Raw genomic sequence first — 18,702 nt, 5'->3', positions numbered from 1 at the left:
AAGTACCAGAGCAACACATCCTTCCACACTGTGACTCCTCACTGAGTATGTGTTACTTTAGTGATGGTGTGAGGGATCCTGTCTCCTGTCTGCTGTGTAACACAGATCAGCTTTTATAGGTCAACGCTCTCTAGGAGGAACACACACACGCACACACACACACGCACACACACACACACACACACACACACACACACACACACACACACACACACACTTACTCTCCCACCCACTGTCCTCTCCTCACACTCTTCTATCTCTCTTTGTCAGTCTCTCTCTCTCTAAAGGGGAAAGACAGCTTAGCTTTTCTGTTCTGCCTGTTTTAACTTCCTACACACATCGCTGCTTTGGTATGCCTTCACTGTAAAATAAGAGTCTTATGAGAGTGACGCTAACTGATTTTCTCGTCCTCCCGGTATAAGAGGGCCTTGATTTTCAGGGAGAAAAAGCTCTTTAAGGTAGCAAGGTTTTTTTTTACTCAGGATACAGCGTAGCTGACACACATCGCTACACACAGGGCCATCACTTTGTTGTCTCGCGTAGACGTTTTGTTTGCAATGGTACATTTCGACACAGATTAATAAATCAATAAGAGATTCAAGAAGACGGTATGATGTCATTCTGTTTATTATGAATCCTCTAAATGTATTCTTTTTGTATCGTGCCTAATTTTAGTGAATCAAAATGAGATTCAACTTTTCTATGTTATGTTATTTTTGAGCCACGACAAAGGCCAAAATGTGTCCTGCAACAGACGAGGTAAGGCCTAGCCAATTGGCTGAAATGTCTTTTTGCGACTGAAGCAGTTGTTGATCACTTACCACCCCAATTAAGAGGAGTCAGCAGTCAATGACGGTATAAAACAGTCAATAAAATAGTTTTTCCAAGAAGTCTGAATCACCGCAACCACGAGAGGTCCTTGAGGAAATACTAATATATGAGCACAGAATAATATCAGACTGATGGGTCCAGTAGTATGAAAGGTTAGCCGTGGACAGACAGACATACAGACATACACAACCGAACGCATGATCTCCCTTACGCCTGGCGGAGATAATTATGAAAGGTCTTACATTTTGAGATGATGTCTAGACTTACAGGATTTAATATGACTTATTTAAACATAAAATCAATGTTCTTCAGTCTCGACCAGGTCAAGTTCTTCCCCTCATTTCATAGCCTTCTGTAAGTTTGGCCCGGCTCTCTGCAGACTGCCACCTTGCTCTCACAATTTACCCCTGAAGAACAACAGGATTCAGGAAGTACCATGAATAAATAATATTGATGATGCTAAGTGACCCAGGGGTCGTCGGGTGAAGAAGTCTCATTAGAGCTAGGATGTAGACGATACTGTTTTTTAGCTCACGGCCAATATGCGACACATATCGACCGGCACGAGGAGAGGAGCAGACTTTTTAAATTGGTGAGAGCTTTAGCAGGAGTTCACTGTGAGTATGATGATCAGTTAGAATTAAAAACAAGTTAACAAAACAGCAGTAACAACAGAGGAAACTGACATTGGACAACAGGTTGTGTGGCGGCTCTGGGGATTCTGAGCAAACCAGATGATGTCAAACATCTTTATGAATTCCACTGATAGGAAATCAAATAACGTCTCTCTTCCTTTCTCTCTTTTCAGACCCCCCCTCTGTATCCATAGAGGGCTACGACAACAACTGGTATGTCGGCCGCTCAGACGCCACGCTGCTCTGCATGGCCAACGGCAACCCGGCGCCCACCACCGTCACCTGGACCGCGTAAGAATCACACTCCGTCCAACGCGTGCATGTCGATGCCTCCACCTCCCCCGGAGAGAGTGACAGTTTCTAATTGTTGCTATAATCACGACAGAAACTCGCACAACACAATCCTTCCTCTTTAATTATCATTTCTTAATCATTTTTCTGATAAACAGAAATGCTCTTAACATCTCGTCGTGATGGACAGATGGCGTGCTGTGCTTTGTGCCTGTGTTTGACAGAGCGGTTGATCGCGTCTGTGATTTTGTCACATTAATGCTGTCTTTGAATATCAGTCACAAACCGTCTTTTTTGTTTTTCATCTCTATCTTTTCCCATCTTTCTGTCTCTTATTTCCCTCGTCTCTCATCGATGTGTCTTTTTGATCTTCTTTTGCTTCATCTTATTTCATCCAATATCTCAATACACATGGTGTTCGGACTGCTTTTTCTCACGTGTTTTCTATCTCTCTCTTCTGTTATCTCTTATTTCTCCTGTCCTTTTCTTCCTCTCCCACCATCCATCCTCTTCACCACCTCGCTCCCCCTTTATTCCCTTCCCTCCAGGGCGTCCGGTGCTCTGCCCGACACGGTGGTGGTGAGCGGCAACAAGTTGACGGTGAGGAAGGTGGACGACGCCGTCAACACCACTTTCATCTGCGAGGTCAAGAACAAGCACGGGGCCAGCAGGCACCAGATCACCACCATCGTCATCGGTGAGTCCATCAAACTCCAGACGACACACGCACACACACACACACACACACACACACACACACACATACTTGCTGTACATGTGTGGAAGTTTGTACAGATGGACACAACAGATGCTTGTATATAGACCCTTTTTGTGTCATGATTACGTCACGCTGGAGGCAAAACTGTCTCTGCCTCGCTCCTCGCCGCTAGGAGACTACCGACACACTGAGAGTCGCACTAGTTAGCTGATGCTACTCCACATATTATTTCATGCACAGGTATACGTGCGCATGTACAGTATGTCACAAAGACGTTTGCATGCACATACAGGCGCACATCCCTCCTGAGAAATGCAGATACACTTGCACACATGCATGCACAGAAACATGAATCTCTCTTTCACACACACACACACACATTGTGAATGTACACATGCTGGGATCAGGGCTGATCTGAGAACTGCAGGGATGCTGGTCTCTCTCAATCTTCACATTGGATTTATTTATTTTTTTGTCGTCTCTTCCTCCTTGCCGGCCGGCTGTCGGCAAAGCGCGGCAGAGGCTTTTTGATTGACCCTTTCCCCCACAGCAGGGCCAAACTGCAGGACAAGGGCCAACTCCAAATGTTTATAACTTGAAAAACCCCGCTCTCTTGAGACTGGGATTTATACAGCCGGCCAGGCTGCGACCGAGAATCTGTATAGCTCCGCTGGACGTAAATGAAATGTGAATGGTGGATTACGAGTGTGAGAGTCGGCCCTCGTCGCAGCGTTCTGGCCCTGCGGTGGACGTCACGGTGTTGGGATTGTTAATTCTCCCAAAAAGGGGTTCAAGTTGGTGTGAGCCAGTTTGCCCAGGTTTGTTTTCCTTTCTCTTCTTCCCTTCTTTGCAACTATTTTTTTCATAACAACTAACACTTCCCTAAGTGCTCTATCTTTCTTCTTTTAAGTTTTCTTTGACCTTTGACCTCCCCTTCTGTCTGGTAAGAGTATGACATTTGTGTCTGCATGCCCTCTTGATCTCTCTGCTGGGTCTTGCTACTGTAGTCTGGCGATTCGGCTGCTGTTGCCACGATGTTCGGTCGGGGTCTTCTCTTTCCCTCTGCCCTCTGACGCTTTCAAACATTGATCCGACACACACACACACACACACACACACACACCTGCAATCACACACAAACCCAGGAACATGTCCGCATGTTGTAATGCCTCACTGCACATCAGCAGGCAGCTCCTCGAAACCTGTTGTATTTCATCACGGTGTGAGTGTGAGTGTGTGTGTGTGTGTGTTCTCACACTCCACACTCTCTGCTTGACTGGTCAAAATACTTCCTTCTTCTACTACTCTTTTTTTTGTTTTGAGGAATTAGTTGGAATAATCACCATGCTGAGCTTACAACAAAACAAAAAAAAACAACTTCTACTCTTTTGCCAAGGACAGAGAGAAAGCTACATTTAGAAAATCCGTGGGAAATCGGAGCTGGAGATTTGAATTGTCTCCTCTGAGAACAAAGATGCTTTGTAGCCAGGCAGTGTGTTGGGAGGGATGTGTGGGAGGTTCACAAGTGGCTAAGCTGCTACTGTTCTCGCTGGAAGCGTAGCAATGTGACTGACTCAAAGTATCAGGGAGGGTACTCTTTCCCCTTCTAGCACACGTAATCTCAACACACTGAAATCCTTTAGGCTACAGACACATGTAGAAATCTCCACACATTACTCACAAAGTACACACACACGCTTTGAGCACTTTGAGGACTCTTTTTTTTTTTTTATTTATCTTTCCAAGTACCTGAGATCAAGCCCAGACTTTGTGATCCATCCTCCTCTGTGTTAAATGTGTCCTTGGTGTTCCACCACGGTGAAACAACTGGACGGGTATAAAGTAACGGAGGGGCTTAATTTCTCTGTTTTTAACACGTCTACTTATAGAAGGTGAGTGCCAGAGTTTGAAGCTGGCGAGGTGTGGGCTGACGGAGCTCTTTGCTGGGTGAACAAACAAACACGGCAGCTTTTCTATACTGTTTCGTTTAGCATTTTAGCTGACGCACTCATCCAAAGAGTACATGGGGCAGCGGTGTATTGCTCAAGGACACTTTTACTGATGAGAGTGACTTTGACTACTGTGGGAATCAAAGCTGTGACCTGTTTTTGTGCATGGCAGCCTCTTCAACTGACCTGCCACCTGTTTGTAATTGTATGAAATCCTCACTTTGTGCTACTTTTTGAATACAAATTGTGTTATTTCAGCATTGATATGATTCTTCAAAACTCAGCTTGACAATTCCTAGCTTTTGGTATTGATAATTCAAGCAGGTGTCGTGGTGAGAAGGTGAACTCTTAACTGTTGGACAATAAAAAATGGCCCTGGACTTTTGAATTAGTCACCATAGGGTCAGATATGTAGCCCTTTTAGGGTCAAATGCTTCAACCTTAAGGCCTTTAGACACTGGGGGTGTTTTTTCCGTGCGACTAATTTGCACTAGGGCTGTCAAAGTTAACATGATAATAACACATTAATGCAGCATGCGATTTTTAGGTTGTAGCGGATTCCGTTTTAAAGTTAGAGAGAAAATACTGGCATCATATGACACTAAAAAAAACAAATGAATCCATCGGTACCAACCATGTCATACTACTTTGTAGCAAAGGAGGCTAAATAACACTCGAATATTAGGCAAAATTATGCAAGGAAAAACTGTCATGGCTGTTTTCAAAGGGGTCCCTTGACCTTTAACCTCCAGATCAGTGAATGTAAATGGGTTCTATGGGTACCCACGAGTCTCCCCTTTACAGACATGCCCACTTTATGATAATCACATGCAGTTTGGGGCAAGTCATAGTCAAGTCAGCACACTGACACACTGACAGCTGTTGTTGCCTGTTGGGCTGCAGTTTGCCATGTTATGATTGGAGCATATTGTTTTATGCTAAATGCAGTACCTGTGAGGGTTTCTGGACAATATCTGTCATTGTTTTGTGTTGTTAATTGATTTCCAATAATAAATATATACATACATTTACATAAAGCAGCATATTTGCCCACTCCCATGTTGATAAGAGTATTAAATATTTGTCAAATCTCCCTTAAAGGGACATTTTGAACTGATAAAATGTGTGATTAATTTGCGATTAATCGCGATTAACTGCAATCATGCGATTAATCATGATTCAATATTTTAATCGAATGACAGCCCTAATTTGCACGTCAATATATTTTTTCGAACTGTTGTTTTTGTCATGAATACTGTCACACAGAATGCAAATATGTGGCGAAAAAGCGACGAGGTTGATTTTTTTCGGAGCTTTCGCACTGCGAATAAAAGCATCAACCGATCACGTTGTGCGGAACAGACATATTCAAAACTTACACTATAGTGTACAGCAACAAGGAGGATCCGTAGTCCGAACCAAGATGCCAAACTTTATTACTCCTTTCAATCTTGAAAAAGGCAGCGCAGACCTGTTTCCACTCCTTTCACAATAAAAGCATGGACACTGCATAACTGTTGACCAACTCAAACTCTCTCAGAGTATTTCGCTAAAAGGAAACTCAGTGAAATAGCTTTCAGTAGTTTAGGCAAAAAAACGGTTTACTTCCGGCAAATTTGCATTGCTGCCGTTATGAATAGTTTTTGATGTGAAATATTCACATTATTTCACATGTTCGTGCCGTTCATTCTCCGTGCCCCCGGTGTGTAAAGTCCTTTAAACTGTGAATGCTATTCTTTGAATTACACAGTGAATCATCCATGCTTATGTGTCCTTATACATATTTTATAAAAAGCCTTTACCACTGCTCCATAGAGTTATATAAAGTATTGAATGGCCACACTAGTCTTGTGAAGGTCATGTTAATACCGATCGCATTAGCAGGTGAATCATGACCTATAATCAAAGTGAATTAGAACACCAGCTCACTTCTCTGAGCCGGTCAGAACCACAGCCCGGTGACTATTTAGCATCTTTTTTCTTTTGCATTGGCCCAAATATGTGAAGGCAGCCTAGCAGGAAACCTCCCAAACCCTCCAGATGGCTGGTCTGCCACCGACTGGTAGTGAATCACGGAACGACTGCATCATTTCAATCAGGAGAGACAAATGAATGACGTGCAGATAATTGTTTTATTATAGCAGATGATGTGTGATAATAAAGTCGTGACAGAAAGTCTGTGGCGGTTACACTCTACGGGGAGATTTGTAATCGAGGGGTGTCTGCCCTGAGCGGCAGCAGCAAGATAGATCCCCCCCGTGGGGTCCAGACAACTGGTGGTGGTGGTTCTGCTGAGGGAGATGGATGAACTGAGACCGGGCTGTTTACTACTGAGCATGTATGGAAGTGATATGTTTCTGTCTTGGTTGTATGTCCTGGCTCAGGATTGTAAAACATGAACAAATTCATACAGAGAATGAATGCAATAGAACTTTCTTTTATTATTCAGCTTGTCGGTTGCAAAGAACATAAATAAATGAAGCTAGGAATAAATAACAATGCGTATTCTCTTAGCTGTCTCCTCAGTGGACAGCATGTGTACTAGGGTGCTGAAGCCTTACATACCGTACATATCGCTGTTTTACTTGTTGGATTTTCCACCATATGGCTGACATGTTCCTCGCTCTGACTACCGTTACACTCTCCACTAGCACCGCACCGTTGTTGTTTGCTATTGTCACGTGACAAACTACCTGCAATCAGTTCTTCTTCGCTGCTCTAAAACAGTAGTTGCCATGATACATCCGGGGCGACGGCACTGTGAAGGATACAGTTTTTGGAGCAGCGAATAAGAATTGATTTCCGGTTAAACAAGTTACTTTTTTCTGGGTTAATAAATGATGGTATCGGATCGGAGCATAGACTGACGTACTCGCCGATACGCCGATTTTATTGGCGCAAATGGTCCCCATCTGTAGATATGTACACTTTTTAATAGTTAATCATTTGGCGGACCCCCTGACAGAGTGCCACGGACCCTTGGGGGTCCCCGGACCCCCCTCTGAGAATCGCTGGATTAGTGTTTATTTTATCGGTTGTTCTAGTTTTGTTTTCTTAGTATTTGTTACATGTTCCAAATAAAAATGTATCTAAACGGTGCTTTCTCTGTAGTCTCCTGCAGTACCGTGCATGTATTGAACCAATTAGTTGAGCACCAGACGCCGCTTTGGCTGAGGAAGGAGACCATTACGGGTTTGCCCCACTGACCTTTCTACCAAGCAGGCGGATAATATCAACGCAGTTATCTTCCGCTGTGAGGTTGCAGTCAAAACGCATATAATCATGGTGCCACGGGAATGTGAGATGAGTTTGTTGTGACTGTAGTTGATTACAGCTGTTTTTATTTTGGAGTGCAGCTAGTCATCATCATCATCATCATCATAGAGAGCTGTTTTCTAAAGGTTTCACTGACACAAAAATGCCTTGATGTCTCACCTTCAGTGCCTTCAGTAAAACCAGAACCGTGCCGTGTCTTTGGATCAGAGTGATCCCTCTTTCGTTCAGTTAACATCTCTGTTTCCTGGAGAAAAAAACATCCCGACTAACGTTGTTCCTACTAACCGCGGTGATAGAATCCAACTCTTGCCGTGAGATCTAAACTGTCAGGCGTGGAAGGGCCCCGGCTCTCAATAATGTAACAGTTAATACCCCGGCACTTTGTGTACACAGGCCCAGCACACCCCGCTAATTTCCCTGCTGAGAGCTGCTAACAGCTCCTCTCTGTTCTGTTAAATGGTAGATGAAAGCGCAGCGCTGTCTGGCTTTTCTGTTGCCGTCAAGCAGCCGTCACGTGTCATGATTTCCCCCTCAGTCTCCACCGGGGCCACGACTTAAAGGAGGGCGAGATGTGGGGTTGCATGAGAAAGGAAAAAAAAAAAGAGAGAGAGAAGTGGGGAAGAGAGGTGAGGCAGGAGGAAGAAGAAACTGAAGTGGAGAGGAAGGGAGGAAGAAGAGGTGAAGGGAGACCTTGGATGGCACTTGGAGGCATTTTGGGAAGCAGACACAGACACAGAGCGTTTCTCTCTCATGTATCCTCAGCCTTCAGGAGAAAACACTCCTGGAAGACAACTCCACATCTTTTAAGTGTTTTGCTGACGAGAGTGAAATGTGGACAGCAGCCCCCTTAACCTCTTCACACACACACACACACGCACACACACACACACACACGCACACACACACACACACACACATATGGAAAGCCATTTTAACATTTCATAGTTCAGCTTGACTATCTGGAATTAACATCAGAGATATCTACAATTGCGTTTTGACTAGTCAGAATTCTTATTCCAGATATCTATAAGGTCATTGTGACTGGTCAAAACGACAGTTAGAAATATCTGTAATTCAGTTCTGACTATCCTAAATAGAAGTTACAGATATCTCATCATCAACCTCATTATCACTAGTCAGAGTTGTTGTGCATGGCGTTGCTCATGCAAAGCTTCCCATTGGATATTGGCCCAACAAAGCATCTAAACAGTGTCAGCAGAAGCTGTTGCTAACTCGGATAGTTCGGTAAAGTTGGAAAGATATTCACAGATTCAAACTCTCCGGATCATAAGTTGTTAAAACACCAACGACGTCTCTTTCTAACCGTAGTGAGGTAGACAACGAACTACAAGCTCATTTTAATCACAACGAGCCTTTAGTCCTCCGAGCCGGACACATAACATCGGTCGGTATGTGCAGCCGGCTGTGAGACGAGCGGTTCAGGGACCGCTGTGGATCAGATAGTTCGAAAATGACATGAAATAGGAAAAGAACTCATCGTCAGAGAATTTGTGGTAGATGTTTACAGCGTATTGTAGATTTATTGTCTCCAGACACACTTTATAAACCTGCACATAGTCTGTTTGAATAGCTCCCGCCTCCCGTCCCATCCCGCCCCCTTCTGACGTAATTACAGATATCTACATTGTCTTTTTGACTCGTCACAATTTAACTTTAGATATCTAAAAAAAGGACAATGTAGATATCTTCAACTGAGGGGAATTAAAGATATCTTGAACTTCGAATTCTGACTAGTCAGAATTAAATTGTAGATATCTGAAACTGGAATTACGACTAGTCATAATTCAGTTGCAGAAATCCGCACTGTGAATTACGTATATCCCCAACTGAATTGTAATTATATGTAATAAGAAACCCCATACACATGAACGGCAAAAGTAGTTTGAATCGTACTAGTCAAAATGTAATTATGGATATCTAAAATTAGGGTTTTGCTTAGTCAAAAAAGAATTACAGATATCTTGAGTTAGAGTTTTGACTGGGTAAAACGACGTTGCAGATATCTCTAATGAATATCCTGTCTAGCTATTGAATGTTAAAATTGCTTGCCATACACACACACACACACACACACCCTCAACTTCCATCCGTTCACATGCACATGATGCAAGCTATATGCATGGCTTGCTTGGTCGCCACGGCGCCAGCTGGATCTGCCCAGCACACCGTGCACGCACAGAGAGAGATAGAGAGAGAGAGGAGAGGGGGGCGAGGGGGGGAGGATGTTGGCAGAAAAAAACCTATTGGAGTGGAGGATGGGAGGAGACGTGAGGATGGGAGGGGACGTGAGGATGGGCGGGCAGCAGAGAAAAGACGGAGAGATTGTAGAAGGGCTGAAAACGGAGATAAAGGCAAGTGTTGGGGGGTGGAGAGGCACAAACCTCGGTAAGAGCAGGAGGAGAGCGGCAGGAAAGTCATGACTTCAGGTCCAGTTTGAAAGAGCGGATTGGCAGGAGGCTTTGACCCCCTCTGTCCTCTACCCCTCTGCCCATCACTCCATCCTCCCCCTCCATACATCTAGTCCTTTCATGGGGGTGTCCAGCTGGCACGGGGCTGGGGGCTGTTGTCGGCGTTCAAATACACACACACACACAGTCACATCTGAGGGGACCGGTGGAGAAGCATTTCCTGGATTGCCTGCGGCAAGCGAGATAGCTGTCCACCGGAAAGCACATAGTCACTTTGCAGACACACACACATACACACACACACACACACACACAGTTTCATACATGCACACACGGACAAATTGGACCATGCAGCTCTGTGCATAAAATAATCAGACGATCTAGTCATTGGGGGGAAAACGCTGGCACCGAGTCTCTCGGACATAAACCCCGGGCCAACCTCTGTGCAGGCTTAATGAAACACACAGACTGCGGTGAGCGATAGTGGAATAGTTGTAACGGTATAATATATTCTGAATATTAGTCAAAAAATAACTCAATACAGTACTCCGCAAAATTTTGATTTGAGAAATTAGAGGAACTATTAGATGCTTGTTTCTGATTGGCTGACACATGTCCCTTAAAGGGGACATATCGTGCTCATTTTCAGGTTCATGTTTGTATTTCGGGGTTTCTACTAAAACATGTTTACGTGCTTTAATGTTCAAAAAACACTTTATTTTCCTCATACTGTCTGTCTGAATATACCTGTATTCACGCTCTGTCTGAAACGCTCCGTTTTAGTGCATTTCAACGGAATGGCAACAGAAATGCGTTGCTAGGAAACAGCTCGAGTCCATGTTTACTTCCTGTCAGCTGATGTCGTTCACATACACTGCAACAGGAAATAAACTGGGACACATTTAGTATGTTTACATTTAAAACTGTGAAATGGTCTAAATATTGTAGATTTGTGACATCACAAATGGACAGAAATCCTGACGGCTTGTTTCAAACACACAGTTTCTGAATACGGGATGTGTGTGTTTCTCCATGGAATGAGTGTTTTGATACTTTCACAATATTTATATATCACTTAAACCTGCTTTATAATATAAAAGACATGAAAATCTCACTTTTTACAATATGGGACCTTTAAGGCAACTCTATATTAAAGGGCCAGTGTGTAGGATTCGGGGGCATCTAGCGGTGAGGTTGCAGATTGCAACCAACTGAAACTTCTCTCGTGTGCAAAGCGTGTAGAAATACAGCGGCTGACGTGAAAACGTGAAACGACAGTGTTTGGTTTGTCTGTTCTGGGCTATAAACGGTTCATTCTAAAGTAACAAGAACACAACAATTCTTATTTTAAATTAATTATACACTAAAGAAAACATACTTATTATACTGAATTCCAATTTCTCCCTTTTGATCCCCTGAAAAGTTGCATACTCTTCCTTTAAATTGCAGATCACCATAACAACAATACTCTCCCTACCACTAGTAACAAATTGAGTTATTCAGACCATCAGGGAAAAAAGCAAGAAATATATTCAAATATATTGTATTGTAATTCATTCCCAATGCTGCTCAGAGTAATTGCAGTCCACAGCTCTTCTCCCTCTCCTTTATGCAGAGGTACATGCTTGATAGAAATGTCCTTGTTTCAGTTTTTACTATGCCAGACTTCAAAGTAGTCACAAAGTAGTACTGGACGTCTGTAGTGTGCTGGTTTGTACAGAATCATTGGTAACTTGTTACAGGAACCTGCCCAGTTCTGCGAGTTCATACAGGTTGGAGCCGCCCATATCAAATTCTCATACACACACGTCAAGTACAGACATAAAGCCGTAGCTAATTACCACGTCTCCGCAGCTTTGCAGGGCTTCCTGTATGTATGATGTGTTGCTACAGTAACAGACAGGAAACGGCCGCCTGTTTAGACTACCAGTCACATCCCATCTGATCTTCACGTCTTGGTGGATCTGATTTAGTTCCCTCTAGTTTGGGCCACAACAGCGTAGCATCTGATTGAGTGAAATGCAGGGGGGGGGAAAGAAGAACAGCGGTGTGCCCTCCTGCTGAACTCTCATCTGTCTGGAAGTGGGAGGTGTGGACGTTAACGGTGGTTCTGGTTTATTCTTGGGCTCAGTTTGATGCGGTTGGATATTAATACCTTCACACTGCCAAAAATACAACACAGCAGATGTCTCAGTGAAAAAAAAAAACTGTTTATCAACAGAAATCCAGTGAAATGGCGAACCGTGATGTATTCCATAATTGAAAACAAAAAAAAGAAATCTGTTTGTTCTATTTAGTGTGGAGATGCTCACAGGATCAGTTAGCGGTGTAATATTTGTTATTCAAATAATTTGGTGAAATTTTGAAGCCTTGCTGTTTTGCTGTTTTTACCTTATTACTGCTCCCCGTGTCGGTCTCGCACCGTCTGCTCGCTCACACAAAGCCGGGGTTTATCAAAGCTGTTTGTCTTTCAGTGTGGAGGCTGGTTCCTGCGAAGCTGCTGAAACAAACACTGTTGTCAGAGCTTCACTACAACACAGCGTGTCGTGTCTGTGTGTGGTTATTAACAAACACGTCGCTCCCGAGAAGATGTCCTTAAAAATGAATTCACGAGGCAAAAAGGAAATGACATTTCAGAATGTCTCGTGTTGGATTTTGTGGTGAAACACCACACAGGAAGACACGGTTAAAAGTGTCAGAAACTCTTACAGGTAAATTAGATCCACCAGCGTATATAGCCGGGGCGTGAGGGGATAGGAATTACTGTTTTTATGGGTAAACAAAATGAAATGTCACATTTAAAGTGGCTGCGTTTTAGCTTGTAGCTGATAGGAGCGGTTGAGGGGCAGACGGTTGATAAGTTTGAGCAGAATGTTATCGATTGTGACTTTTATGTCTTTCTACTCGTACACTAAGAAAAGAGATTTTAATAGAAAAATAGCAGAAAGGTGTTGAGTTGAGGTGTTGAATGTTTAATACTTGTAATGACAACCAATGTAATTTCCTCAGTGTCTACTACTAGCAACACATTTAGAGGTTTATTCAGACCGTCAGGTAAAAAAGTAAGAAATATATTCAAACATGTTTTACTGTAATTCATCTCAATGCTGCTCAGAGTGATCACAGTCCACAGTCTCCCTCTCCTCTAGGGAAATGAATGTGTGATGACTAGGGATGCACCGATACCGATATCAGTATCGGGTATCGGGTCCGATACTGTGCTCATGTACTCGTACTCGCAAAGCGGCTCCGAGACAACGGCACCAATACCACTTTACGGTGGTGCGCCCGACCCCGCTGGGCCGGGATCCCACTTCAGCCGGCGCGCACCGGCCCTCACTTTCATTGCGCCACGGGGTTTCGCTTGCACCCTCTGACTCGCGCGTGCGTTGGACTCTTTAGTCCGTGTTTCAAGACGGGTGGGCCCCAGCCTGCCGTGTGTCGCACATTTTGAACAGATAACAAAATGTGCGATTACCTATTTGAATGGATTTACAGCCCTAGTTTTCAGCAGTAATTTTCTAACATGTATAATGTGTTTAAAAACTAATGTCTTATTTTTTTTTACCTCGACTTTAATTTTATTGTGATTTCAATCTGCATAATTACTGATCTCTTATCAGTTGTGTTGCTCAGACAGCCGGGTGAATCCTTATTTTGGCAGAAACACTGTGAATGACATTATTTCCACAGGGGAGTGATTTACTGATGAAGTTTATCCCCCTAACAAGCAAGCAAGTGGGAAGGGGGCTCTCTCTGTGCATGAAAAGAAATATTTCTGTGACAATCAAGAGACAAAGCTGCAGAAATCTGATAGAAACTTCCGGAAATCACAGAAAGAGCTCCGTGGTTTCCCCCTCGGTGTGAGTTTTGGGGCCGCGGCCACGCAGGGGGTAACGTCTGTCAGCGAGATAAGAGCTGAGGAGAGAGCCTCCAGGCTACGGCTTATCACACACACAGACCTGGAGGGGATACACAAACACACACATGCATCCGTACGGGGTGGGGGTGTGTGAAGCCTTCCACGTAGAGAGATTTGAGGTGGGGGGAGGCTTATATCTGACCTCAGTATCAGCGGGATGCCCGGCAGCGGTAACTTCAGTCTATTTCTCTATCTGTCTCACAGCAGGATGACCATCCAGTCAACAGATTACCGCCACCGGTGCGGCGCTCAGAAAGAAAGAATGTCTGTGTGGAACATTTCCACCGGCTCATATTTGTGGTTTTATGATTAGAGCTCATTCACTATCTGAGAAAGAGACTGACCCGGGGCAATCAGAGGAAAACGCCGCGGCGTTTTGTATTAATCGAGCAGCGGTGGGAAATAATCATCTCATCTCCAGTCGAGTGATTTGTGGTGGTCGACGACGAGATTTCTGGAGAGTGGAGCTGACCCCACAGGCTGGGTGCATTATGGGTAAAATATCAGATGTGTTTTATCGTGTCGGGGCGGCTGTGGCTCAGAGGGAGAGCGGGTCAACATACTGAACCCTGTATTGCTCCCGAAGGCTGAGCCATCGGTGTGTGAGTCAGTATTTAGATCAGATCCTGATGGGCAGGTTGACACCTTGCCATCAGTGTATGAATGTGTGTGTGTGAACGGGTGAATGCTGACATGTAAAGCACGTTGAGTGGTCGGAAGACTAGAAAGGTGCTGTGTAAATGCAAGTCCATTTATCATTTTCAACTATGTTTTAATATCTAAACACAACATGATCTAACAGAGCATGAGAACTACACTTGAGACATAATTATACAGTAGGATATTATAAATTATGGATAACGGACCAAACACTCAGTGTTCAGCTAAAACCACCAGAATTAAACACCCTCTTTATTCTTTCTTTTTTTGAACATTTAATAATCATAATATAAGGAATAAGGATCTCATAGAAAAGGCCCAGATAATAGTAATAATAATAATAATATTCATAGTGCAGTTTAACCTCAGTACATGTTGAGTACTGGATAACACTCTCATGTTCATATTAATTGATTCCAATATTTAATGGCGATTGATGGCATGATCGTCCATAGTTAATTGCGATTAATCGATGAATCACGTATTTTGTATCTGTTCAAAATGTACCTTAAATACTCTCATTAACATGGAAGAGGGCAAATATGTTGCTTTATGCAAATGTATGTATATATTTATTATTGGAAATCAATTAACAACACAAAACAATGACAGATATTGTCCAGAAACCCTCACAGGTACTGCATTTAGCATAAAACTATATGCTCCAATCATAACATGGCAAACTGTAGCCCAATAGGCAACAACAGCTGTCAGTGTGTCAGTGTGCTGACTTGACTATGACTTGCCCCAAACTGCATGTGATTATCATAAAGTGGGCATGTCTGTAAAGGGGAGACTCGTGGGTACCCATAGAACCCATTTACATTCACACATCTGGAGGTCAGAGGTCAAGGGACCCCAGTTTTTGTAAGCAGCCGTGCAATGCATTCTGGTAGCGTGGCGTCGCGATTCGAGAGGCTAGGCGTCACGACGCCCGCTCCTCATTTGCATAAAGTTGACGGCTCGTCTACTTTATGCAAATCACGGGCGTTGTTGATCCAAAATAAAGACAGATTCATCAACTGCATGGATTATTTCTCGCCTCAAATGTTTTCAGAAACACATTTCAGTGAACTATTTACGTGAAATAAGAGAAGAAAGTTTCCAAACGAGCCTCCATACTGGTTCCGGTTTGAAAGCTGGGTGCAGCAGCCAACGGCGGGAAAGCTTTCGTCCAATCAGGAGCCGAGTGCCTTGTTTCTAGGGACCAAGCGTCCAATGCTGGGAAGCGTCGCGTCCCCTCGCGATAAAAAACGCCCCTGTGGACACGTACCATAACTGTGAATTTAGAGTTTGTAATGTTCAGTTGTCGTCGTATGATCACAAACTATCACCAGTCTGTTTTTAAAAAAGTGTGTAGACCACATATTTGTCCTTGAGGTTCAAACTTTCCATGTAGCACTGTGTGTTTGGAATTTATTTTTAACATTACATGATCTACGGTACCTCGTTCACGTACCCTGTCCTTCAATATGTACTGCAAGACACCTTCAGGGGAGGAATAGTAGAGGTGTGTCTGGGGCATTAGGGTGGCCTGGTGGGGAGAGAGAGAAGGTTTCATTATTTAAAGGTCAACAGTTCAGTCCCAACATCAGCGCATAAAGTCAGTGCTAAAATATCAAATGTGATCTCATACATAGTTTGTATGTTCTGTAAGATCCACTGCTGACCGTGCATGTTGGGGTATTGTAAGAGAATATACAGTTTGGTTGTGCAACATTCAGCAGAACGTGCACACCAGATTAATACCACCAACGCAGCATCCATACCAGTTTTGTACTGAGGGCAGAAAACAATGTTACAGCTGTATGTAAATATACAAGAATATATTATGTTACAGCTGTATGTAAATATACAGGAATATATTCCAGGATAAGTATTGAAAGGTGTAATCCAAAGAATGACATCATTTGAACCAAACTATTATTAAATGAAAGCCAAATGAGTGAAGTAGGTGTGTATTTGGGGTGATTTCCTGTTCTATCTGTACATAAACGACACCTAATTAGGCCTGTAATTGGCTTACAATACAAAATACTTCCATAGAGCATAATAGCTGTACATTTTTGAAAAGTGTCTGTGTGGTACAGGAACAAATTAGCAGAATTAACAGAGGGGATTAGGCCTTTTGATTAACTGAAAATGAACAAAAAATAGGGTTCAAGAGGTGCGAACGGAGGAATACGGAGGGTGCTGGCTCCACATAATAAAAGTCTGATTATTTCTACCAAGTCTCCTTGCTAGATTATTTTCTGGGAAGTGAGCCAAAAGTTGGTGTTACATTCTCAGCCGGTGGCAGTCCCTTTTTATGTCTTTCAAGGCAGTTGCAGTACCAGAGACAAAGAATTAAACTGAGATGCAGCGAGACCACGAGAACAGAGGGCTTCTCTCACAAGCAGACTCAGAGACACCTCTTCTCATGAACAATTTAGAGGTGTTGTTCTGTTCATCAAGGACTGATTTTACACACTAAAGAGGAGGCATCCACCACCAGCTGAGATCAGGTACAAGTCCAGATCAGATGAAGGGAAAACTGAAAAAATGACCACCTTAGTAAGTCAGTTAAGATGGATCTAGACACATGAATATCATTGTTCCTGTGATGTCATTTATGTCTCTTGTTGCACAAGAATGATATTGTCAGCTGACAGTCTTGAGGAGAGAGGTCTGTAAATTAACTGACGTAATGTACGTCACATACTTAACTTACGTTACATACTTAACTATGTTAACGGCGTGTTTAAAACTGCAGTTTTCCCTGCAGCATAATAACGGTTGTGTTAACTGAAAACAGCCATTCAATGGGCTGATAACATTTGAAACAAACACAGGACTTTCACACAGGAGACGACTGTTTGTGTCCCGTTTGTGTCCACGTAGACTTAGATTAACAAATGTACGTCACATACCTAACTTCCGTGATGTACATTGGCCGTTATCAGTTGTTATCACTACTATTGTAATGCTACAGACAGGGCAAACCGTTTTAAACATGGCGTTAACGTCAACATAGTTAAGTACGTAATGTACGTCACATACTTAACTTGCGTGATGTACATTACGTACTTAACTATGTTAACGTTAACGCCATGTTCAAAACAGTTTGCCCTGTCTGTAGCATTACAATAGTAGTGAGAAACAACTGATAACGGCCATTTAATGGGCTGATAACATTCAAAACAAAAACAAGACTTTCATCCAAGAGATCGATGTTTGTGTCCCGTTCGTGTACACGTAGACTTGTTTTAACTTAAGTACGTAAATGAATTTACATAACATATGTCACATACTGTACTTAAATTACATAACATACTTCATTTACATGATGTACATAACGTACTTAACTGTGTTAACGTTATGTCCTCATATAGTGATTTCATTTAAAGGAGCAGTGTGTATGATTTAAGGGGATCTATTAGCGTGAATGGAATATCATATTTATTATTTTTTCTTTAGCGTATGATCCCCTGAAACTAAGAATTGTTGTGTTTCTGTTAGCTTAGAATGAGTCCTTCATATCTACATAGGGAGCGGGTCCTCTTCACAGAGTCAGCCATTTTTCTACAGTAGCCCAGAACAGACAAACCAAACGCCGGCTCTAGAGAGAGCTTTTAGCGTTTGTACGTTACCTGAAGGCCACCGTAGTCCTCCGACATGCTTGTAAAGGGAGGAGTGAGCGGAGAGGTATTCAGCTCTCCTCAACCACTAGATGCCACTCACTCCTACACACTGGTCCTTTAAAGGACCCACAGAAAATTCACCTGCTGTCAATTCCAGTCCAAAAACTTCCCAAACTGCTCTGTGGTGTATTCGACTTCAACATCAACCAAACCGAGCCTGTAGTTTGAAATGTATCCGTCTTGTCGAAACGGGATGCATTATTGATACGCAGCCGGCAGAGTTGGAATACGAGCAGAGCGGTTGAGGGGGTTGAGTGTTGCGTGGTATATAGTGTAAATATTTTAAAGAGAGCTACTTGTTTCTCTACGTT

The 18,702-nt window shown here is 43.1% G+C and overlaps 1 protein-coding gene across 2 annotated transcripts in view; it reads left to right on the top strand.

The window, feature by feature from the left end:
• The window catches only part of LOC119503249 (poliovirus receptor homolog), a 360,163-nt gene that overhangs the window by 178,637 nt on the left and 162,824 nt on the right, over positions 1 to 18,702 (top strand). For both annotated transcript variants that reach the window (XM_037794930.1, XM_037794929.1), the window contains exons 5-6: positions 1,640 to 1,757; positions 2,306 to 2,454. In XM_037794930.1, the coding sequence (XP_037650858.1) occupies positions 1,640 to 1,757; positions 2,306 to 2,454 (267 nt within the window). The remainder of the gene's footprint in view (positions 1 to 1,639; positions 1,758 to 2,305; positions 2,455 to 18,702) is intronic.

The sequence above is a fragment of the Sebastes umbrosus genome, chromosome 15 (assembly GCF_015220745.1).
Source record: "Sebastes umbrosus isolate fSebUmb1 chromosome 15, fSebUmb1.pri, whole genome shotgun sequence".
NCBI lineage: Eukaryota > Metazoa > Chordata > Actinopteri > Perciformes > Sebastidae > Sebastes > Sebastes umbrosus.
This window is presented reverse-complemented; position numbering and strand designations above follow the sequence as displayed.